The sequence below is a fragment of the Suillus plorans genome (assembly GCF_016647745.1).
Source record: "Suillus plorans strain S12 chromosome Unknown HD556scaffold_122, whole genome shotgun sequence".
NCBI classification, from domain to species: domain Eukaryota; kingdom Fungi; phylum Basidiomycota; class Agaricomycetes; order Boletales; family Suillaceae; genus Suillus; species Suillus plorans.
This window is the reverse complement of record NW_024537506.1, coordinates 84028-106335: the sequence shown is the minus strand read 5'-3', so window position 1 is coordinate 106335 and position 22308 is coordinate 84028. Positions and strand designations below refer to the sequence as shown.

The 22308-nt window shown below is 48.1% G+C and overlaps 9 protein-coding genes across 9 annotated transcripts; 7 read left to right on the top strand and 2 right to left on the bottom strand.

Moving 5' to 3' along the window:
- Nucleotides 1-171: 171 nt before the first annotated feature.
- HD556DRAFT_1250520 (uncharacterized protein) lies at nucleotides 172-516 on the top strand (the record flags this gene model as incomplete). Its single annotated transcript, XM_041298938.1, has 1 exon — nucleotides 172-516. A coding segment is annotated over one exon (345 nt), but the record flags the coding sequence as incomplete, so codon positions are not given.
- Nucleotides 517-2217: 1701 nt separating this feature from the next.
- HD556DRAFT_1435293 (uncharacterized protein) lies at nucleotides 2218-5559 on the top strand (the record flags this gene model as incomplete). Its single annotated transcript, XM_041305411.1, has 10 exons — nucleotides 2218-2373; nucleotides 2422-2793; nucleotides 2844-3031; nucleotides 3083-3248; nucleotides 3296-3444; nucleotides 3492-3886; nucleotides 4085-4270; nucleotides 4324-4462; nucleotides 4513-5220; nucleotides 5265-5559. The coding sequence occupies 10 exons, from the start codon at nucleotides 2218-2220 to the stop codon at nucleotides 5557-5559; spliced, it is 2754 nt and encodes a 917-aa protein (XP_041152505.1).
- A 1141-nt stretch (nucleotides 5560-6700) lies between these two features.
- Nucleotides 6701-7774, top strand: HD556DRAFT_1189762 (PIN domain-like protein; the record flags this gene model as incomplete). The annotated part of the gene is made up of 4 exons (XM_041296139.1): nucleotides 6701-6961; nucleotides 7016-7131; nucleotides 7181-7310; nucleotides 7361-7774. Coding segments are annotated over 4 exons (921 nt in total), but the record flags the coding sequence as incomplete, so codon positions are not given.
- A 674-nt stretch (nucleotides 7775-8448) lies between these two features.
- On the bottom strand, nucleotides 8449-9629 carry HD556DRAFT_1451182 (uncharacterized protein; the record flags this gene model as incomplete). The annotated part of the gene is made up of 4 exons (XM_041307906.1): nucleotides 8449-8757; nucleotides 8812-8984; nucleotides 9038-9425; nucleotides 9480-9629. 4 exons carry the CDS (start codon nucleotides 9627-9629, stop codon nucleotides 8449-8451), a joined length of 1020 nt encoding a protein of 339 aa, XP_041152503.1.
- A 4865-nt stretch (nucleotides 9630-14494) lies between these two features.
- HD556DRAFT_1189823 (uncharacterized protein) lies at nucleotides 14495-15011 on the top strand (the record flags this gene model as incomplete). The annotated part of the gene is made up of 2 exons (XM_041296140.1): nucleotides 14495-14677; nucleotides 14736-15011. Coding segments are annotated over 2 exons (459 nt in total), but the record flags the coding sequence as incomplete, so codon positions are not given.
- A 120-nt stretch (nucleotides 15012-15131) lies between these two features.
- On the bottom strand, nucleotides 15132-15834 carry HD556DRAFT_1451177 (uncharacterized protein; the record flags this gene model as incomplete). The annotated part of the gene is made up of 5 exons (XM_041307905.1): nucleotides 15132-15267; nucleotides 15317-15344; nucleotides 15390-15466; nucleotides 15512-15578; nucleotides 15624-15834. 5 exons carry the CDS (start codon nucleotides 15832-15834, stop codon nucleotides 15132-15134), a joined length of 519 nt encoding a protein of 172 aa, XP_041152501.1.
- Nucleotides 15835-17271: 1437 nt separating this feature from the next.
- On the top strand, nucleotides 17272-18003 carry HD556DRAFT_171208 (uncharacterized protein). Its single transcript, XM_041309790.1, has 3 exons — nucleotides 17272-17309; nucleotides 17364-17677; nucleotides 17725-18003. Exons 2-3 carry the CDS (start codon nucleotides 17387-17389, stop codon nucleotides 17938-17940), a joined length of 507 nt encoding a protein of 168 aa, XP_041152500.1. The 5' UTR covers nucleotides 17272-17309; nucleotides 17364-17386; the 3' UTR covers nucleotides 17941-18003.
- Nucleotides 18004-18484: 481 nt separating this feature from the next.
- On the top strand, nucleotides 18485-20620 carry HD556DRAFT_1435292 (uncharacterized protein; the record flags this gene model as incomplete). Its single annotated transcript, XM_041305410.1, has 13 exons — nucleotides 18485-18606; nucleotides 18667-18803; nucleotides 18861-18943; nucleotides 18993-19011; nucleotides 19043-19179; nucleotides 19235-19289; nucleotides 19335-19454; nucleotides 19586-19853; nucleotides 19888-20057; nucleotides 20084-20187; nucleotides 20246-20380; nucleotides 20414-20504; nucleotides 20601-20620. The coding sequence occupies 13 exons, from the start codon at nucleotides 18485-18487 to the stop codon at nucleotides 20618-20620; spliced, it is 1461 nt and encodes a 486-aa protein (XP_041152499.1).
- A 1183-nt stretch (nucleotides 20621-21803) lies between these two features.
- HD556DRAFT_1203524 (uncharacterized protein) lies at nucleotides 21804-22218 on the top strand (the record flags this gene model as incomplete). The annotated part of the gene is made up of 2 exons (XM_041296420.1): nucleotides 21804-21911; nucleotides 21961-22218. Coding segments are annotated over 2 exons (366 nt in total), but the record flags the coding sequence as incomplete, so codon positions are not given.
- Nucleotides 22219-22308: the final 90 nt, after the last annotated feature.

Sequence of the window (22308 nt, the reverse complement as noted above, 5' to 3'; positions counted from 1 at the left end):
TCCGACCAACAATGATGTTGATTCCCAAAGCCGTAGCAGGTACAGCGTCCGCACGAGATCATCACAAAGGCACCCATGGTGAGCTGCACGTTACTGATAGCTACTTGAACTTTACATTAAACTATCATTAGGCAGGAAGACCTCACAAGTGCCGAAGCTGCACTTGCAGACATTATTGGTGGATCCTCGCGAAGACTTTTAGATGGGCTGGTGAATGATCTTTGTCAGTCAGGTGACGCGGGAACATGCATGCATTCAATCAATGTATTACTAGGTGGTATGGAAGGCATTCAACAACGTCTCCGGCTACTTCATGGGATCGTTTTGCAGGCTATGGGGACAGGAGAGGAGTTGCAGCGAGTAGATTTGATATCCCATCAAGCATCTAGCCTCATCTTAGCACTGGAGGACTTGCTCATGCATGTCATGGTCGACCCTCACGATGCGCTGGAAGGTCATACACGTGGTGAGCTATTATACCAGACTACTTGTGATATCACTGTCTCGCAGTTATGATAATGATGTGATGTTAGTGATGCATCAATCATGTAATCTTCAATCCTGACACCGGTGATTGCAAGCACCGAAACTCTATCAAACGCTAGCCCCCGTTGGTCTAAGATGCTTCTAATCCATTCTACTTGGACCGAAACTCTATCAAACGCTAGCCCTCGTTGGTCTAAGGACGCTTCTACTGGAACCTCACGTTGGCCGCTGCCAATTTGACTCATCAACATTAACACTTGTGTTCTAAGGTGAGTGATTTGCCATATCAATGGAAGCGCTAGGTATCAAGCTAACCCAAAATTTCCTCGCTGCCAGTCCGTCTCTCCATGTGTGATCCCCTTTGGGTCGACATCACTACAACACCCTACATGGCAGAGCCAGAGGAGTCTGTGACTGTGTACGAGGGCAGTGTCGAGTTTGATGAGGCCGTCTATGCTATGGCGGATGAATGCTTTATTTTTTCGTATCTAGGAATATTCTACAACATGCCTGCCAAGCGCGATCTAGAACCACCTTTCTACTGCGTTACCTATGGCCGCTACATTGGAGTTTTTCCGTCATATCTCTGGTGAGATTTCCATCTCATTTCCATTTTTATACTTAAACACCCACCTTAGGGATGATATAAAAACTGAACTCCAAGCCCCAGGCCATCGTGCTCCTACCTACTTTGCTGTTCGGGTCGCTTTTCTCGGGGAACAGAAAGTTCATCGTGCCATCCGGCGTAGGCTCGCAGCCAGTAGATGACACACTGTAAGTTTGATGTTGTATCGTTAGTAGCATTTGCTAACATTGCTCGGTCTATAGTCGGGACCGATTATGGGAGAATGTATTCAGTTAGAAGACAATCAGAGTAAGGAAGAGATATAAGGTTTTTTGTGAGGCTCATGGCGTGCAGCCAGATTCAGTTAGAAGACAATCGGAGTAAGGAAGAGATATAAGGTTTTTGTGAGGCTCATGGCGTGCAGCCATTCAGTTTAGAAGACAATCAGGGTAAGGAAGAGATATAAGGTTTTTGTGAGGCCCATGGCATGTAGCCAGTATCTCAGGTATTCCGCTTTGGCTGAGGAAAAGAGCAATCAAATTTCTGGAGCATCCCTAGATAGAGATGAGTGTTTGGCTTCATCGACGCCCTTCGGCAAGTCACATGACATGTCAGGCTCGGAGAGCTGCATATGATTTCTGTTTGCTCGACACCATCTAAGAATGTCTATGGGTCCTGGTCCGTCTGAGGCAGGGCCACCATATCCAGTTCAGACTATCATATGTACCAAGGCAATGTCCTCTACCTCGAAGAACTCGCCAAAACGGAAGAGGAAACCAAAGCTCAATTTCTATCGCACAGCGCCAGTAGTCCATTATCGCCAGCATACCCAATACCAAGTCAACAATGATGGCTCTGTCAGTTATACGCAGAAGTGTCTTCTACCTCCTAAGAATGCTAAAGCAACCATCCCGGACCATTATATTGATCAAACTCATGCGGAACGAACTCTATGCAACTCAGACACCTTTTTTTCAATTCCAGAGCCACTTGACGATCTCCCACTCGAAGTATCATTAGATGTTCTAGGCCAACAAAGGAGAAAACGAACAGCAGGTGTACGTGCACTACAATGTTTCACATAATTTGACTTCCCCCTCACAATGTTTAATCAGGACCATCCTTTGTTGACGTGGCTGAATCACAGAGCGTTATTCCTTCGAGAAATGATCCGTCTTGAAGGAAGAGTCAGCATGCGGTTGTGCTTAGAGTGTGATGGTCCCAATCCTGAGTACAAATGTCAGGACTGCTTCGGGTCAGAGCTTCATTGCTCAACTTGTATTTTGTCAGTCCATGCGCACCACCCGCTTCACCGATTGCAGGTATGTCTTTGCATTTAATTGTGATAATAGACTTAATCTCAAATACAGAAGTGGAACGGTCAATACTTCGAGCGAATTTCTCTGAAAGCCCTGGGCCTCCGCATTCAGCTTGGTCACATCACTGGCCGGCAATGTGTCAATCCTCACCGTGCTTTTAATGATGATTTTGTCATTATCGACATCTTCGGTATACACGAAGTGTCACTCGACTTCTGCGGTTGTGCAATAGCCGAAAGTCGTATGCAACAGCTACTTCGAATGTCATTATTTCCTTCAACAACCTCAGATCCAAAAACTGCTGCAACATTCCGCGTTCTGGAGCAGTATCACCTGCTCTCATTTGAGTCAAAAATATCTGCCTATGAATTTTATCATGGACTTCGCCGGATGTCTGACAACACCGGTCTACTTCTCATTAAGGTAGGTTCAAAATTTCAAGTATCCTTATGGTCAGTAAAGCTTCTTTACAGGATCGATACGAGTCGTTTATGCGGATGATTCGTGAATGGCGTCACCTGAAGATGCTCAAACGCTCAGGGCAAGGTCACGATCCGAAGGGTGTAGAAGCGACAGCTCAAGGTGAATGTGCTGTATTGTGCCCAGCTTGTCCACATCCAGGGAAGAACCTTCCAGATAATTGGAAAGATGCACCTCGACGGTGAGTTTTAGATAGCTTGAGTGGTATTATCGCTGATATAGATACTATTAGTTGGCTCTACGGATTGTTCCTTGCTATCGATGCAAACTTCCGGTTGAAACGCAAGGCTGTCTCGAATGACAGCGTGGACCCAAGCCTGAGTTCTGGGTGGGCCTATTTCGTGGAGGATGAAGCTTATAAGGGCTTCTTGGACAGCAATTCGGACAATACCCAAGAGGTTGTTTTATTTAAATCTTCTTTTCGTGTATTAATGGTGTTCTACAGAAATCAACATGCTCAAGTCACAACGCTGTGAACATGGCGGACACAAAATCTAATCGTGGACTTGCTGCCACAGGTTTAGGTACTGTTGACTGTGCCCGCCACAACATGAAACGGCCCAACGCTGTTGGAGATCTCCAAAAGGGTGAAAGGTAAATCGTGTTTTGCATTCAGACATTGGTGATCTAACGGTCTGTAGATATGTCAACATGGATTATTTATTCTTCTCAACGCTGCGCCACACTGTAATCGACACTCTGAATGTATCTTACGATATCGCGTGCCAGTGGCACAAAAAATTATGGCACCGTATGAGCACATTTCCAGTCTCAATGCACCTCCTGCCCACTTTCAAAACTATCTCTTTTTTCGTCCCAAAGTTCCACCTTCCTGCTCACATCGAGGAGTGTCAAACCTCATTCTCGTTCAATTTTAAGAGTGGGGTCGGTCGGACTGATGGAGAAGCACCCGAGCGTGGCTGGGCCAATATCAACCCCGTCGCTTCAAGTACTAAAGAGATGGGTCCTGGTGCACGGCGAGACACCCTTGACGACTACTTTGGAGACTCAAATTGGAAAAAGGTAGTTAAACTTGGTTCGTACATTTTCATTGAAATCATCCTTTATTGCAACTGGATACCTTAACCTCGACTACTCCGACACTCAATTGTGCAGACGCACCATGCACCTTCTCTCCATCCACCAGTCGCCTCGATAATACATCAACCCCTTACTATGCCGAGGCAGTTTCGGTCTTGAAGAGCATATTTGGGCTGACCTCCTTTATTATCAGGTCATACTATGCTTCACAAGATGAAGGATGCATTACCGGAGCGGCAGGATCATCACGAAGCCCTTGATGACCTTGAAGAAGGTTTGAGAGGTGAATATAGTGCCGCTCTCGCCCAGTGGAGAGAACAGGTGGAGGCTTGGGAGCGTGACCCTGCAAAGCCAAATCCTTTCGAACGAAGGGCGGAAAGTATGTATGGATCATCATCAGTCACTGTGTGCTGATCTTTCCGTGCATCATAGCTGTCACTATGGCTTCTGTGCGACTGGAACTGGCTAGGGATGACCAGAATGATATTCAAACAGGGACTTGCCTTGCGCTACACGAGGACTGTACTCCTAGTGTATTGATCAGTACTGGCTTAGAACTCGAGGAACAACAGTAAGTCCCCTGAGTGCTGCATATGAGATCTTGGTCTTACTTTTTTCTAGACGGCGAATGAAAGCTGACAGAGCCGGCCTCAGAGTTCACGCAACAGACAATCAAGAAGGGAAGATGCTTCAGCGGAATAACACTCTGCAACGCAGGATCGACACCTGGACTAAATTACAGGAACTATACATGCCGTCGCTCGCTGCACTACGTGTCAGCGAGAGTTCAGTATCTGGTGGCATAGCCACTGCAGTAGCTACACCAGAAACCGTCAAACTCTGGCTACCATCCCAAATCGGCAAGACAGCACCTTGTGACACCCGCCTCCAAACCATCGAATGGAAGCTCCGGTATGCGCAAGCTCACGATGCACTCCGTTCCCTACGTTCAAACTTGCGTGCTCAGACTGCAATCCTCAAGTATAAAGATCGCAACCTTCGTGGACAAGGTGCGAATACGAGGGCACGGAATACACTCAAAGCTGTTGAAGCAAGGCTTGAGGCTGCCGCCAGCACGTATGAGCGTGCCCATAAGGCTCTCGTGGTTCTTGCACCACTGCTGAATCAGATTGGGTGGCACTCCTCACTGCGGCCACTAAACCGAGCGGATATCCGCTCGATGACAGATCTATTATGGGGGGAATCAGAGGGGACAAGAAAACTATCTTGGATCTGGAATATGCGAGGAGCTGCACCTGACGAGATGGACAAGGACAATGCTTTGGAAGGCGAGTACTTTTTTTTTGTTTTGGAAGCTTCAAGCCTAAGGTTCGCGGTTAATTAGATATGCGAATCGAATGGTGCAAAGCCAGGGCACGGGCGATGCGCTGGGCTGAAGAGGTGGAGCTGCTGAAGGAAGAGATGCGGAGGATCCTACAATTTTTCGAATGGGATGCGCAATGCTGGGACGAGCGAGGGCTAGAAGATGCCTTACACGACATGGATGATGATGATGAGCGCGAGGGACTGATAGCATATGCCAAACGTCAAGCTTCGTTATGTCGAAGGCTCGCTGAGTCCTTCAGGACTAGTTGGACTGACACCTTGGCACTGGCGGACATATTCAACCACTCACTCGTCACTCAGCAAGACATGGACATTGATTGATTAGTACCCATAGTACATGCATACGTAGCAAGATCCAATATAAATTTGTGCTAGCATTGGCTGTCTCATTCGAACGAGTAGTAGGTGTATGCGAATGTGGGAGGGCCAACGGGAGGCAAGAACGAGCGGGCCAACGGAGGGGCAAGAACAAGCGGGCGAACAGGCGGGCAAGAAGCATTAGCAAAATGGGCAAGCGGAGCACTACTATGCATCATGATGCATCAACTCCCTCCCGTGCTGATGCATCATGATGCATCAGCGGGAGGACTGATGCATCATGATGCATCGGCGGGAGGGCTGATGCATCGGCACGGGAGGGAGCTGATGCATCAGCACGGGAGGGAGCTGATGCATCACAGTGGAAAAGAGCTGATGCATCACAGCGGGAGGGAGCTTGGCGGGAGGGCTGATGCATCAGCACGGGAGGGAGCTGATGCATTAGTGAGGAGAAAGGGTAGTATAATTGCAGCAATGATGCATCACGGGTGCGCTACAGTTACCCTGTTTGATGCATCAGCATGCCACGAACCTGTGGTGGAGGGTCCTGGGTGAGCACAATGCAACCCACCTGTGGGAGAATGCCGAGACGCTAACTGAGAGACTGCAAATTTCGCACATTAGGACCATCAATTTTTCGTTTGCGTCCAGCTTCGGTCTTGGTGGCGACACATCCTTCCCTTCCGCCAAAAAAATGTGCTGCATGCTGATGTGCTGCAGATTGATGGTCCTCGGATTTACAGTCCCGGCTGGCTGCTATACCATACATGGTACTGCCACCGCTTATGTACGCACATACGCCGCTAGTAGTAGTGAGTACCTCCTCTTCTCGCTCGACTCCCGTCTCCTCCACGCATAACGGCCGTGCTCGTCAGCCTACTGATCTTAAATTATATTTCCAGTGTGCTCCTCGTCATGGGCATCAACGACCTGTGGGAGGCACGTTCCCACTGTTCACTCGGCAGGCGCTGAAACTCACCCCATCATTTGTCAGGTGCTCGAGGCTGCTGCAATGACGGTGCCCCTTGTCTCTCTCGCCATCCGGGGCCGCTACGAGGGACCTGCCCCACACTTGCCTTATATCGTAGGTGTGGATGCAAGGTTTGTGTTCACTCACTGTGTTTGATGGCAAACATTCTAACTTCTTGATTCTAGTGCGTGGTTTGAACAATGCCAGCAGGGCAGGTGGCACCGTGCACATGCTCAGACAGGCCAGAATCCTGCCCTTCGAACATTTTTGTTTCACCTCGCTCGACTCGCCCGGCTCCCAGTCCAATTGGTTTTTGTATTCGATGGCAACCAGCGATCCCAAATCAAACGGGGCCACAGAGTGTCTACCAACGACCATTGGATGGTCAAGCCCACCCAGCGCCTACTGAATACATTCAATGTGCAGTGGATCATGGTGAGTTTTTTTTCTTTTTTTTCGTTGTCATCTATATCAATCCTGGCTATCCAGGCTGCTGGAGAAGCCGAGGCACAGCTGGCGCTGATGAACGGCGCTGGTATTATTGATGCTGTCATGACAGATGACAGTGACGCATTTGTTTTTGGTGCTCAGACTGTCCTGCGCAAGTAAGATCTCTCATGTTCTCTTTTGCATGCTCTGCTGACTCTTTTGAAGCTCGACATTCTCAATAGATTCGACTGTCAAATTGTATACAACGAGTGCCATTCAGGAGCACATGGACCGCCATCTTACTGACGATGGATTCCTCACCCTTGCCATCTGCTGCTGCGGCGACTATGATAAGGTAAACCAAACCAGCTTGTTGTCAGCCAGGCTGATGAGACCTGCTTCTAGAAGGGCCTGCCAGGCTGTGGCCGTGAGACAGCACTGGGCCTAGCTCGCTGTGTGGATGCTGGTGTGCTTCGTGCCGCTGTATGTGGCAACAACCTCGATGGGCCTCTGCAACAATGGCGGGACACCGCTCGGTATCATCTTGTGGATGATCCCACTGGAAAAATGGGACGTTCTCACCCTGCTCTCGCCCGCTCACTCCCTGATTCGTTCCCTGATCCATGCATCATCAACTTGTATGCGCAGCCTGCTGTCACTCCGATCACCAAGCTGCCCATTCTCCAATCCCCTGCCCCGCCTGACATTGCTCCACTTGCCTCACTTGTTCAACAACTTCTTGGCTGGGAATCAAAGAAGGTTGTCAGCACCTTTCGCTCAACGATCTGGCCTGTTGTGGTCTTGCACGAAGTCCTCGAGGATCTTGCTAATAATTCTCCTGCAAGTGACGAGGTTTGTTGCTGTTCTCCTTTGCACTTGAATATTCTGACGGATGTCAGATACAGATTGCTCTTGCTCCGGCCTGCACAAGGGCAGTGTTTCAGAGCCACACTGTGCGCCCAAAGAAAGCCCTTGCAGGTGTTCCAGGGCACAATAATGATGTGCCCACTCATGACCTCGAGCGGTCCACACTCCAGTTGCTCGAGGATTCGCCTGGATGCTCTCATTGTGAGGATCATGCACCGAGATCTCACAAATTTGTTCGAGTTTGGCTTGCTGACAAAATTTACGATTCCTGGGTGCAGACAATGATCCTGCCATCTCCAAATCATCCCAGCACCTCAAATGCTACTCTCTCTTCTGCAACTGTCATTGATCTCACACACGACGACGACAATGACGACGAGGCAGCAGCGATCAGTGATGTCATGGACCTCACTCAAGATGAGGACAATGCAGCACTCTGCCGCACTGGTGTTAGTTGTGACTTAATTGATCTTACTCTCTGATGCACTTGTGTCGTTTTTTTAACCTACTGTACTTGTATTTCGTTCTTCGAAGCTGTCTCATATGTTTTTCTCATTCTGATTTCACTTTTCCCTCAATTCTGACAGTTGAAACACGAAGACAAGATATGTATTGCAAGTATTTATTTAACCACAATGACAAGTTCTTCCGCAGCTATAGCAGGGGTCACACCCTGGTCTGTTTGGATTCATGTAGTGTTCGCGAGCCTCTGCTGGATTGTCGTTCCAAGATAAGAGGTACTTGAATATGGTACCAGGGTTGTCGAAATTCTCGGCCCACCCACCCCAGTCACATATCTTCTGAAACGACCAGCCTCGCACTGTGTGCAGAAACTGACACCTGCCCCGACGAAACGAGTGGGTACCATATGGACGCGGATCAACACTAATGTCGAGGAGATTATTTCGGAAGCATTCGAGAAAGGAGTCTGAGGTCTGAGTATAGCATGTCAACCTGATTCTCTTGATGTCTACAGACCTCGAGCTCACCATGCAATCTGTTGGGCTCACGCTGATGCCATCTACACCAATCTTTTTGCGAAAGATGAACCCATTGAGGTCTTCGTGTCTCTCATGTGCTAACAGCCACCAGATAGCAAATGCTCGCAGCAAGCACATCCATGGCCGGTCAGGATCAGCATATATGTAGAATGGGGCTATGCCTGTGTGTTCGAGGTTAGCCATAAGGTGGGCAACAGCCCATACAGTCACTGACCTCCATACTGATGTGTCTTTCGAAAGGGCAATTCTAGCTTCACTCGGAACTGTGTGGGTTGGTACCTGACTTGAGAGGTGAAAAGTTCGGGAGTTGCGTCAAGCCAGTGGTTTTTTATCAGTAAGTCTTGAACCTGGAATGTGACATCAGCCCAGGTGATCCGTAAAGCCTCGTCGTAGCGGAGCAGGCAAAGCATGGAGAGAAGGTAGAGTAAATAGAGCATCATGCGGAGCAAAAATCCAGCCCATTCAGATGGGTTTTCTGCCTTTCGTTTGCGCGAGATCGGGCCAAATTCCTTTCGGTCCATGGACCATGCAAACTCCCAGAGCCTCTTCATGGTAGGTTCATCCATGGCACGAGCACTCATTACTGCTTCACCTGCTCGTATCTACAGCATGAAATCAGTGCCCATGCTGAATTTCACAATGGTAAAGTCCAATACCTTTCGTCGACGAAGACTGACCATGTACTGTGAAATGGTCACTGAAAGTGACGGGTTTCCAATGAATTTCCCTAGCACGGCTGCATTCCAAGCTGGTAGTCTCTGCCAAATTTGTGACTTATGGCGGACACATCTTCTGCGCTGTGCCATATGTCGCACGTGGAACACTGGGATCCTTTGCTTTCCCGGTCCATATATCATTTTCATCACATCTCAATTCCATAGCTTAGCATGAAATAAATGCAACATTCGATGCACTCACTTATCCATGATCCATAGTGCAATCCACATTGGAAATTCGGCTGGAAGGTCTGGAAAAAGCTTGTCAATCTCGCTCGCAACCTGTACTTTGTCAATGGTGACACAAAACTCTTTAAACTGATTCCAGTATCTGGGGAGATCATGCACATGAGATAAGATAATTTTGCCAGTCCATAGCATACCTCTGGTAGTCAGAGAGTGTCGTACCAATAACTACTCCCTCTGATGCTGCTTGCAAACTAGATGCTAACTGGTTGTGATGTACCATGCTGTGTTTGAGCTTCTTCTTTTTCACATTGTCCTCACCAGCATTTGTAGTACTGAACTGAAGGGTGCCAGCAGCTTCACGGTCATCAACATCAAAGCTGTTGAGGAGAGATTCCTCCTCCTCGGTCTGGTCCTCTTCAGCAGCCTCGACACTGATGTGTTTTGACTCAGCAAAGTAGAGAGTAGCACCTTTGAAAGTTTGTAGTAAGGACATGATAGAAAACTTCGAGTTCAGACCAGGTGATCGAGAATTGAAATGCTCTGCCAGCACTGAAACAAACTAACTTGAACCCCCTGAATTTAAACATCAACACTTACACATAAATACGTTACAGTTCATGGTGTCACCATGTCTAAACATCAGAATGTCGACTCAGAAGAGCTCGAACTGCCTGTACTTGGTCAAACATACATGCCAGGACAAGCAGTGGAATCTTTCACTTGGACAGTGCACGTCACACATTTCTCTCCCTTTCAACATGTTTGATTTAATTCATGAAAACGTAACAGAACAACAAAGACAACAAAGGCTAAGGTCCTGTTTGGACAGCGAATATTATAATTCAATTCAAAATTCGACCATCATGTGACACTGCACGTGATGTATTTGGTGACCTAGATTCCGCCGACTGTTCCGACTGATTCTGATTATTGATTAACTTAATACTACTGAATTAGATCTTGCACTGCAACCATCACCGCAACTAAGCATGGACCTCGAAGCACAAAGTGACTTGCGTCGGAAACACCTCATTCTTCTTGCGATAACAATCGCTATCGCTCAGATCACCTACTACTACAAGTTGCTACTTACATCCCGCGCTGAAAAAGTGCCATACCACACATCAATCTTAACAGGGAAGGCATGGGTGATTGAACTGATTACTGGTCACCCAGATCGTATCAAACATAATTTTGGCGTCCATCTTGAAGTCTTTGAGAGCTTGGTGCAGACTCTTCACAAGCATGGATTTGTTCAGTCGCGCAATGGCATCTCGGTCGACGAGCAACTTGGTATCTTTCTTTACACATGTGTGACTGGACTTTCATCTCGCCTCGTTGGGGAGAGGTTTCAACACTCTCCAGACACCATAACAAGGTAGTACATTCACATCTATTGATCTAATTCATTTAATATGACCATGTTCTAGATATTTCAAGCGGATGCTCTTTTTCTTTTCATCCCATCCGTTCTACACATCGCAAGTTAAGTTTCCTAACGAAAATACACCAATCTCCGCAATAATACATGACAACCCGTCATTCCGGTTCTTTGATCGATGCATCGGTGCCATAGATGGCACCCACATCCGTGCATTCGCATCACTCGACGACCATGTCGTCCTGCGCAACCGAAAGGGATTCTTGTCCCAGAACTGTCTGTTCATCTGCGATTTCCAGTTTCGCTTTACATATTCTCTCTGTGGCTGGGATGGCTCAGTCGCTGACGCATCACTCTGGAATGACGCACGCAAAACCGACTTATACATGCCTGCAGGGAAATATCTTCTCGCAGATGCCGGTTTTGGCACTTGTGACGCACTACTGATCCCTTATCGAGGCGTGCGCTATCATCTGAAGGAGTGGCGTCAGGCGAACCTTGCGTGAGTTTTCTCTGAGTCTCCTTAGTACTTAGTGTGATTAAATTATATGTACAGGCCCAGAGATCCTAAAGAGCTATTCAATCTACGACATGCTTCGCTACGCAACGTTATTGAACGTATTTTCGGAGTCCTGAAGCGTCAGTGGCGGATTTTACAGGTTGCGCCAGAATACAGCATGGAGATTCAAGCACGGATCCCAGCAGCGCTTTGCGCTATCCACAACTTCATTCGCCAGCACGATCCCGACTTCTTCGACCCCGAGGAGGATTATGATCTCGCGGAGAATGATGATACTCATGGTGCGGTATTGGGCACACTTTCAGAAGGACAGCCAGATGCTGGGGAGAGAAGGGAGGCAGACAACCGTCGAGATGGAATCGCTGCAGCGATGTGGACCGATTATCTTGCGGAGCGCGCACGTCGGGGGCTGCTGTAACTGTAGAATAGCCTGCTATACAGTTTTCATAGGGATCGAAGTTCAAAGTACTAGTACGTAGTACACAACAGTCTATCATGTAATTTGGTAAACGACAATGAATGTATCATGCATATCCACACAGCTGGCGCCGCTTCTGCTCCAACCAGGCACGTCTTGTCTGCTCATTTAATGAGCAGAAAAGGACTGCCTGGCTCTCATGATCCGCTAAATAGTTAGCGATAGCCAGCTGCTCTTCAACACTTTCAAAAAGATCGCTGTTAGCATATTGGTTGAGGAGGGCGATAGCCTGCACGAGCCCGGCCATTGAAACTTGCTGGGGTGGTGATGGTAACTGCTGGGGGGCTGACAGCCCCATGTTCTTCTGCATCTCACGAACTACAGTGACAAGATCCTTCATACTTTCCGCGCCTTCCTGCTGAACTTTCAGCGTTGCAGATGGAGGACGACTCCGTTTCGAGTGACTGGAGCCTGCAGCGCTTTCAGGAGAGAGTGCGCTATATTTGCGCTTTGCTCCACTAGTATCGCTGACACTTGTCCATGCTCCCACTGAGGAGCCAGCAGAGTGAGAAAGATAGGTGGATGGGACAGATGGTGAGATGGATTCCGGATCCATACCCTGACTTGAATTTGCACTGGCCAGTAAGCCTGTGTCTGGAGTGCGCATGGTGGTGAAATTACGGTTAGGGGTCTGGGGGACGATAAAGCCAGTGGTAGTAGATGTGGTGGGACTTGGTGTGGGATTCAAGTTGAGGGCGGCACTAGTACTGGTGGAATGGGGTCGGAAGACGTATTTGCCTTTCCCCTGACTAGAAACCAGCTGCTCCATAAGGGCGAGGTGGGAGAATCCTTTGTTCCTGAAGGGCTTTGCGGTGGGATGGTGCTGCCAAAAGAGATGACATTAAGTACATGTATTAGAGCTCCTTTGTACGATACTCACCTTGATGTATCTGACCCAGACGTCATCATCTTTCAATGCAATACCTGCCCCATTTTCATCACTCCATGTGAATCCCGATGTATTCTTGATATCAACTACAGCATTATACAATGTTTTCAACTAGAAAGATATTGCACTGATGTTAGTGCCAGCGCCGATAAGAAATTTGAGTTCTTTTATGTAAACATACCGATGTCCATTTGTTCTTGCACACTGTCCCAGTCTTTACTGCACCCCTTTGATCAGGGAATTTCTTCTTCAGACCTTCTGCTGCTGCATTGAAAGCAGGTGCCTTGAAGCCACCATCACCTGAGGAAGAAAGAGCGCCCAGAAGAGACTCAAGCAATGCTGTTTCCTCCTCCTTTGTCCAGATCGCAGCAGCCTTGCGGGATGTGCCAGTCCCCTCAGCTTTCTTATCAGCAGGACCTTGAGACCGAAGGGAGCGTGTAGAACCAGTACCAGACTTATCAGACATTGTGATGGAATTAGTGTGCCACTCAACACGGTGAACCCGAGGTTCACAGCTGGCTTACGTGTAGTGTCACATGATGGTCGAATTTTGAATTGAATTATAATATTCGCTGTCCAAACAGGACCTAACTTACACGAGAAGCTCAAGAGCTATGGCAGGCCAACCCGTGGCAATCGCACAGAGATGTTGGACAGGCTTCGTCAGTTTTCCAATGACCGAGACGAGTGGCTGAGGTGTGTCACTGGCATGTGCCCTGAATCAGTGCTCGTGTATCTAATTTCTCCTGCTTGGCAAAGTTTATTCAAGCCTAAGCTGAAACGAAAACGAGGGGAACATAACTCACGCCAGTCCCTTTCAAAACGAAGGATTGAGGAGGTGTTTGGAATTGAAGAACAAACAATTACTTACGAAAGCAAGAAGAGCGCAAATCGCACGCAACGGGCACTCCAGGATGATGACCGAGCTGCAAATTCAGCATGGGTGAGCAGAAGTGATGCTATATCATGCTAAGCTCACGACATCATTGTTAAAAAGGCACATGCAGTGTTGTCAGCGTTTGGTATGCCTCACGATTTGAGTGTACCACCTTCGATAACGCAGCGAAAAAGCTGCCACCAACAAGTTGCTGCCACAAGCGAAGCTGAAGGATTCGGACGTGATGGGCATCCACAACAGGATGCTTTCGCTGTTCGTATGCGGAAAGTAGATTCCAACATGTTTTCTGTGCGAGAAGATCTCAGTAATGTTGAAAATCACATCAGTGTCCTCACATCGCACATTCTCGATATGAAAACACTGATGCAATCAAAAGATGCACGCACTTTACACAGCGAGAGCCCTGGGTGTGATAACACAATCGTCCAATCCCACGCACAAGCGTGCATTGTCAGCAACAATGTGCCATTCAAACCTCGCACAACCACACAGACAACATCTGCCATGTCTCTGCCTCCAGAGATAATCCCCCCCGAAAACCTTGGAATTGCGCACCTTGGCCAAGAGCAGTTTTTATACGACAGGACAACCGTACCATCACCTCCTACAATCCACCTCTCCAAAGATGTCAACCGGCTGTGTGAAGAATGGGAGGAATCAAACTTACTCATTGTAAATGGTCGCGGAATCCCTGTCAAGTATTGGGGAGAGTTCTACAAGAAAGGAAAGGGCGTCAAGACTGCAGCATGGGATGCACTTCGAGTAGAATGGGGAAATTGGAAGGTATGATTTACCTTCAGCGAGTCACATGTGCTATCTGACCTCTTGCCTGTCTTTTGAGTTCATTGCCGAAGAACGGCAGCGATACTCAGACAACACCTCATTCTGGCATGCATTTAGTGACGAGAACGGCAAGGTTTTTTCTTACCAACAGATCCTGAACTGCCTTGCAGAGCACCGGGTCTCTGCTGCTGCCCGAGACGCTAATGATGCACGCACCTTTTTTGGTGGCAATCTCGACCACCCACTAGCCCACAGTGCCTTTCGCTACACCAAAAGTGGCAAGACTTACTTGTCAAGCAAGGACGATGCTGTCGCAAAGAAGTGGCGCGAGCTTCTGACGACACGTTCGGACATTGTTGAACAGATCTCACTCAGGCATTTGTGCAATAGTTTATAAACCATACATTCTCTTCTAATCTACTACTGTACACACGAGTATGATGCACTACATAATCTAGTTGTCTTGTCTCCAACCCATGAACGGAGTGCTCATGAGCTTCTCCAGCGCGCCTGTAACCATGAACGGAGCACGTCGGTACCTGGTGCTGGGATTTGGTGAGTCTCGAGGGTCAGATGGAGACGGCACATACCTATAATCATGAACGGAGCGCTCATGAGCTTCTCCAGCGCGCCTGTAACCATGAACGGAGCACGTCGGTACCTGGTGCTGGGATTTGGTGAGTCTCGAGGGTCAGATGGAGACTACACATACCTATAATCATGAACGGAGCACTCATGAGCTTCTCCAGCGCGCCTGTAACCATGAACGGAGCACGTTGGTACCCGGTGCTGGGATTTGGTGAGTCTCGAGGGCCGGACAGAGACGGCACATACCTACAATCATGAACGGAGTGCTCGTGAGCTTCTCCAGCGCACCTGTAACCCACATTGGTACCTGGTGCTGGGATTTGGTGAGTCTCGAGGGCCGGACGAAGACGGCACATACCTATTGGCACCATGAACGGAGCGCTCACGGGCTTCTCCAGCGCACCTGAACTTGGCAGCGCATTGAGGAGCCTAGTACAAATAAGAACCAGGAGATCTGTGGCCTGAACTTGTGGCAGCACATTGAGAAGCCTGCAAATAAGAACCGCGGCCTCGACATAACGCGCTGCATACCTGAATGCACGATCAGACGATGAAGAAAAGGTGAGCATACCTTCGAGAACTTCATACTAACAACGTTGTGCTGATCGTCGGTGGTCGAGGTCCAGGTGGAGCGCGATTGGCAATCGAACCCAGGAAGGAAGCGAGCGCTGTGGCTGAGTCGTCACGTGTCACGTTTGCAGTCTCAAGCGAGGACTGCAAACGCCACCGGTGGGACCGTCAATTTTTCACACGAAGTAGATCGAGTCTACTGCAGAGAGGTAATAGCGAGAGTACTAGAAACGAGGTAAGGGCTTTCAGACGAGGTTTCGTGTGTGGGAGCCAGTGCAGGAGAGGGACTGAGTAGCTCAACTCACCAATGGCCATCAATCGCATGTTCATAACCGCAGCTTTGTTAGAGTCTATTCTCTATGGTATGCATCCTTTATAGCGATCGGACTCGCGGGAACGTTGAGACGGAGCTAGAATCACAAAGGTACGATCTCAGTTATCGTTCTAGACGAACTCATATTAATGGTGTACCTAGAATCACAAAGGTACGCTACACGATTTTGTCAGCTAACGGCTGACGGACAAGAGTCTACAGACTTATATCTCAGTTATCGTTCTAGACGAACTGAGATGCATCTATCATAGGATGGGGATTTTATAGTGAGTGAAGCATGAAGAAAATTTTCGGTAACTAATTGACATATGTCACAGGGCGCACCGCAACGACATTTCAGCGTCACCCATTGGCTCGTCAGTGTCGTCACTGGCTGCGCTCGGACCCATAACCTTATCGCCTGCTGGCCGTTGCTATCTGCTCGGATCAGTCGGCTTGTCCTCCCTCGACTCTCTCGGATGTTTCGGAGTCAAACGTCCTTTTTCTGGGCACCGTACAGATATAGTGCTAATACACCTGGCAGGAGTCAAGTGAGTTCGCAGTGGACAGGCTCCCACTATGCTTATTTTCATCAACAGCTGCGTGCTTTTTGGCGTATGTATGTATGCCCTGTTTAGTGCGCCCAAACAACTGCATTGGTTCGTATGATTATTTGTTAAATCATTCGCCAGCATTTACTATTGGTTCAGGATCTTGAGTACTCTTTTATGCGTTTTCCACATTTCAATCGCGACAGCACACAACATCCTCTCCCTTCTTCTCTTTCTGGAGGCCTTTACAAATCCTGCTATAGTATCCATTCCAGACGGAACTATCATATACTTGTTCAAGAGCACACTTTTCACGAAGACGATGGGGGGATTGTTTCTTTTCAACGCGCATATCATATTTTTGTCGTAAATCGCGTCTTATCGTTACTTTTTTCAGGGCCTCGCTCTAAATTTACTGCTAGTGAGTAATTACTAGCGTGTCGAGGTGTGGAACCTAACACATGCAACAACAGATCTGGAGGCTTTATGTGGTTTGGAATTGCAGGTGGATCGTTGTTTTTGTCATGGTAAGAGATCTGATTTCATCTTACTTGTTGTTCTTTTGACGAGCGACGGTACCGCTAGCTAATTCTAGAAGCTGCACAATTCGGTAGGCTTGTTAGCTGTCGGATCAAGCACTCACAATAACCATCTCCCCTGTTAGCAACTGGTGTCGCAAATTTGGCCATGCTCATAACCAATCGCATCTTCTGGAATACTGCCATAGCTTTAGGAAATACTAGTTGCACATGCGATCTTGCTCTTACTATCAGTGTCACGTCTGGAATCGCATATCGTCTTTGGCGGGCGAGCCGAGATGTGTCTGGTCTAGCCAATCACAATTCCTACAAAACTGCCATATACACTGTCATCGGGTCCGGTGCGATCTATACCAGTAGCATCGTGGTCGTGTGCGCTCTGTACCAGTCCGGCAGCAATGATTTTAGCGTGGCAATTAATGTTGCTATCCAGATTTCTGTGAGCACTTTACGCTGCTTCTTCTTTTTAGTCTCACGTTCTTCTAGACTTTGACACCACTTCTTATCATCGCCAGTGTTAGCTTTGGCCTGATGCACAGTGCATACCATGAGCCATCAACATTTACGGAGCCCACTTTCACTCGACCAATCCAGGTTACAATCGCCCAGGAGACCCGTACCCACCCTATATACACTATGGATTCTATTACAGAATCTACTGAAAAGAGTCAGAGTGTACGGGTATATCATGACGGCGTATAGTGAAATTGGCTAGGAGCACCGCACGGATTCAATTTCTCCTATTGACGGAGGGAGTGTAGACGTACCAATAAGCAGGGAGTTTGCAGTGGTTCATGCTGCGCTTGCGTTGGAAACTCATCATTCAATGACTCCAGGAAGAACTGACAATCTTTGAACACACGCGACGATGTTTAGCCATACAAGTGCTGCCTTTCAGTCATTCCACGCAGATTTTCCTAGGCCGGACATTACTGGACTGGCCTTTGTGCGAGTTCTGGAAGTTTAGCGATGGGCGAAGCCATGTATCTACGGTGGCACGCTAATAGGCTTTCTTATGGGCGAGGGATTGCTATTCTCCATGCTGGGATGGGCAGTAGCTGATTAAATACACTCTGGTGTTTGACACCGCAAGTGGAGTACAAATATGAATGGTTGTCACGTGACGTTGTATGAAACATAACATATTTACCGTGCAAAGTCCTTTGGACTGCACTTAAACGTTCAAGCCCCCATTTTCACCTCGCACCAACGGAGCAACCAGTACATAGTCCCAGGGAATTGCCTCATGAATGTTTTCAATCCTCGCATTAATCTTGATGCCAGCATCCGCGATGTGACGGGGTGTCTGTCTGACGTTCAAAAGGCTGACGTTCTTCTCCACGCTTTGCAGCATTTGCCGTCCGAAGGGTACGTTCATCCAATTACTTTGTTTATAAGATAAAATCTAAATTGTTGTGTATCACAAAGGTTCCGAATTGTCATGGAAAATGCTATTCAGTCCTTTCTCCAAGTCTCAGGCGTTCCACCAGCAGATGTCGCAAGAGCTCTTTTGTTACGTGCCAAAACCCGTTTAGCAGCTGGGTACCGAACTTCTGCACAACGAGGTCAAATTCATGCATGTCCTTGGGTCCCGTCAGTGTGCTGATATCACTATCTTTCAGATTTGATGTCCGTGTTGGGTTCAGATCCTGCAAATCAAGATGTCAAAGCCACAATACAATCTGAGCATTTACGACAAGAAATGGTAACTTGTGCAACCCTTTTATGACGTCCCTTTACCAAATAATATCAAGCTTATCAGGGAACCTGACGGTCCGCCTCATTTTTCTGCCGAAGTTTGGAGAGAAATTGCTCTGTCTTCCCAAACATGATCTCAAGTCTCTTTTACTGGTCCCACATGCACTCTCTCGCATTGCAAGTCAGCTTATCTTCCGCGAGATCGATCTTCATTCCACAGCATCGCCTGGCACTGCCAGCGAAGTGCAGACATTCTTACCCGCATTCTCGTCGATCCCGTCTTTGCCTCGCAGGTCAGAACTTAAGCGTATATGCTGTTTCAGACACGTCACATACATTGGCGTTTCAGACTGGTTTGTGCTCATTATTTAGCGTTACTATGTCTCAATCCTCCCTAGGAATGTTAATTAACTCTTTGCCTAAGCTATGCAACCTTCGCGGTGCGCATTGTTCAGGCAACAGTGTATTAATCAATCACATACTTGAAACACTGTGTGCCACAAACCATCATCAAGTACGTCGTTTCATACTTCCTTTCGCCCCAAAACGGCCTGCATGTTCACGCTCCGCAGTCTTGTTAATCGTTCAGGGGATATTGATTTCCCACCATCCAAGCACATTACACATTTCTCCATCACAGCTTAACGAGGGAACAGCACATCTACCCACGACTTTATATCACAGAGTCGTGACAACCAGCGCTCGCTGTCCATCAAGAATGCAAACTGGAAATTCCCAACAGATGCCATCTCTGTCCGTTACTTAACGGTCATAGAGTTTGAGGGCTGTTTTTCCGTAGACAGCCAGGTCTTCTCAGAGATCTTGTCTACCGGCCACCAACTACAGTCACTAACGTTGTCGGGTATTCTGGAATGTACTCCATCAGCAATGTTCCGCCTGCATAGGTCCTCGCTTCCGTTTCTGATGCATTTTGCTCTCAAAGATTATCAGTCTGCATCGACATGTCACAGACAGGGACCTCGTGCCTGCTATCTCGGAATTCTTGAGAGATCGCAAGCATCTCCATTCCTTCCACCTCATCGTGCCTAGCGGAGACCATCGTCGCATTGATTTTGACGCGTCTGCTTGGGGTGTACTACCTTCTCTGACGAACCTCCGCAGTCTCTATATCACGTATCCTAGAGAGATCTTTCTCCTTCGCTAGCAGTGTGGCTTATTCCGTGGAGTGTTCGTGCGCTCACCATGGATATTATGGTACCGCCTGCAGAGGACCTTCTCCTTTTCATAAACGTGAGTCGATGGCGCTCGTCATTGAAAAGAAGAGTAGAACTAATGTATTCTATTATAGCAATTGCGTCCGGGAGTCCCTCCCCTTCTCACGTTCATTGGTATGACAAACTTTCCGATACGTTCCGTCATCAACGTGATCGACCAGGGCTTTTCCAACGTGCGGCTTGTGCGTATTGAAGACAATGTCTGGAGTGTTATCCGCCTAGACAGTGATGGGTCGATAGAGATGGAGCAATGGCCATATCGAAGGATAAAGTACCACTCGGCAGTGTGGTTGGAGTTCCTCGGGTGCGAAGATGCAATATGGCACCTGGTATGTAAAGACGAGGCGTGTCTCAAAAACAAAGACGTCGGATGTACTTTTCCAATGGTTTACCCTCTTAACATTCTGCTCATCGGATAACTTTCTGTAGGCGCAAAATCTGAGGAATAGCATACAATAAATCGCATTGAAAGGAGTGTCGCTGTGCTCGTCTGCTCTTGGTCTACGGTGGTTGGAAACTCCACGCCGTGCAAAAACTCTCACGAATGACTATTAGGCAATGGCAAGACAAGTTTGGAAAATCACGACTCATTCTCGAAATGCGCGGACAGACGACGAGGCTGGGTGGGCGCTAGCAATGACGTCACGCGTGCCAGCCGCATCAGTCAAGTGGCAGCCAACTATCGCAGTAGAATGCGTACTTGTCGTCCTACACAAGGACAGGGGGTTCTCATTGACTCGCGCCAATTTCATGAGGCTGTCTTGCGACGTCGATGATCTTGCTGTGGCATTAAGCTTGTGATATGCCGGCACATTACGGCCAATTCGAATTTAAGGCGTCAAATGTAGGGTGTACAATGCTTATACCATGCTGTTTTCATGTTCACCACAGCTTCTATTTTCAGCGCTGATTGCACTAGGCAAGCCCCAGATCGTCCTGATCACCACATGTCGGTAGCGACAAAACTCAGCAGGCGTCAATTCGTAAGAATGGCCTTGTTCATCGGGGCGCCATCGTCATACCTCATACACTGGATGACCCTGGTGGACTGTGGCGTGTATGGAATGGCCTCGTTTACGCCTTGATGTTGTCGACAACGAGGCTACTGCATTTGAAGGTGGGGGACGCAGCCTTGCACTACTTCAAAAGACTAAACGCCGATACGAATGCAACAATTTCCGTCGTCATTCAATGGACACTGGTACTTTCGTTCCTGACAAGAGCGTCCGTAGGGCCGCTTACTTTCAGTATGGTTCACCTGCTTCCACGATGTCGCTACAGCTGACCGAGATACAGAGAACCAAATGACATGCGTTATCCTCAAGCAGATGGCACATATCGACCGTAAGTGTCCACGTTCCACATACCTGCAACACATCTGAAATCGGACTTAGAGCTCGAAGTCTATCATCTGAGTCCCTTGCTGCACGGCATGCAGCGTTCACCTCGCCAAGTGCCCAGTCCACGCTCGATAGTGATGCAATTGGACTCTCTGACTCTCTTAGCGATAAGTCATCTGAGCAGTAAGTAATTTGACCGGTACTCTCCGGTGCTCGTGCTGAAAACTTGCTTAGATTATTGCAGCAAATCCTCAACACTCTTCGAAGTTCCAACATTGTGGGAAAGGGAGCAAAGGATGAGCGATCGCGATTCTGGACGGTATATCAAAAGGTCGCATCGCAACACGACGACGAGTTTTTGGAGCAATATGGTGGTGACATGGATATCGTCTTGATCTTTGTAAGTCGTAAACTCGTGCATTTTGAACATGGTGATGACTAGTCTTTAGTCTGGCCTATTTTCCGCAGTGAATACGGCGTTCATCGCCACTATGGAGCCTAGCGACGCTACTACCACAGATGCTTTATTGACGCAAATCATCACGCTGATGGTAATGAACAGCCATGGAACCCCTATCACAGATACTTATCTGCTTCCCGCACCACCTGCATATTCCAACGGGCAAATATGGTTTCAGACACTAGCTTACGCCAGCCTTTCATTCAGCCTTCTTGCAGCATTCGGCGCCGTTTTGGGCAAACAATGGCTCCGCATCTACAAGCTTGAACGGTTCGGGTGTGGATCCCTCGAGGAGCAGGGCAAGAACAGACAACAAAAATTCGACAGCCTCAAAGCG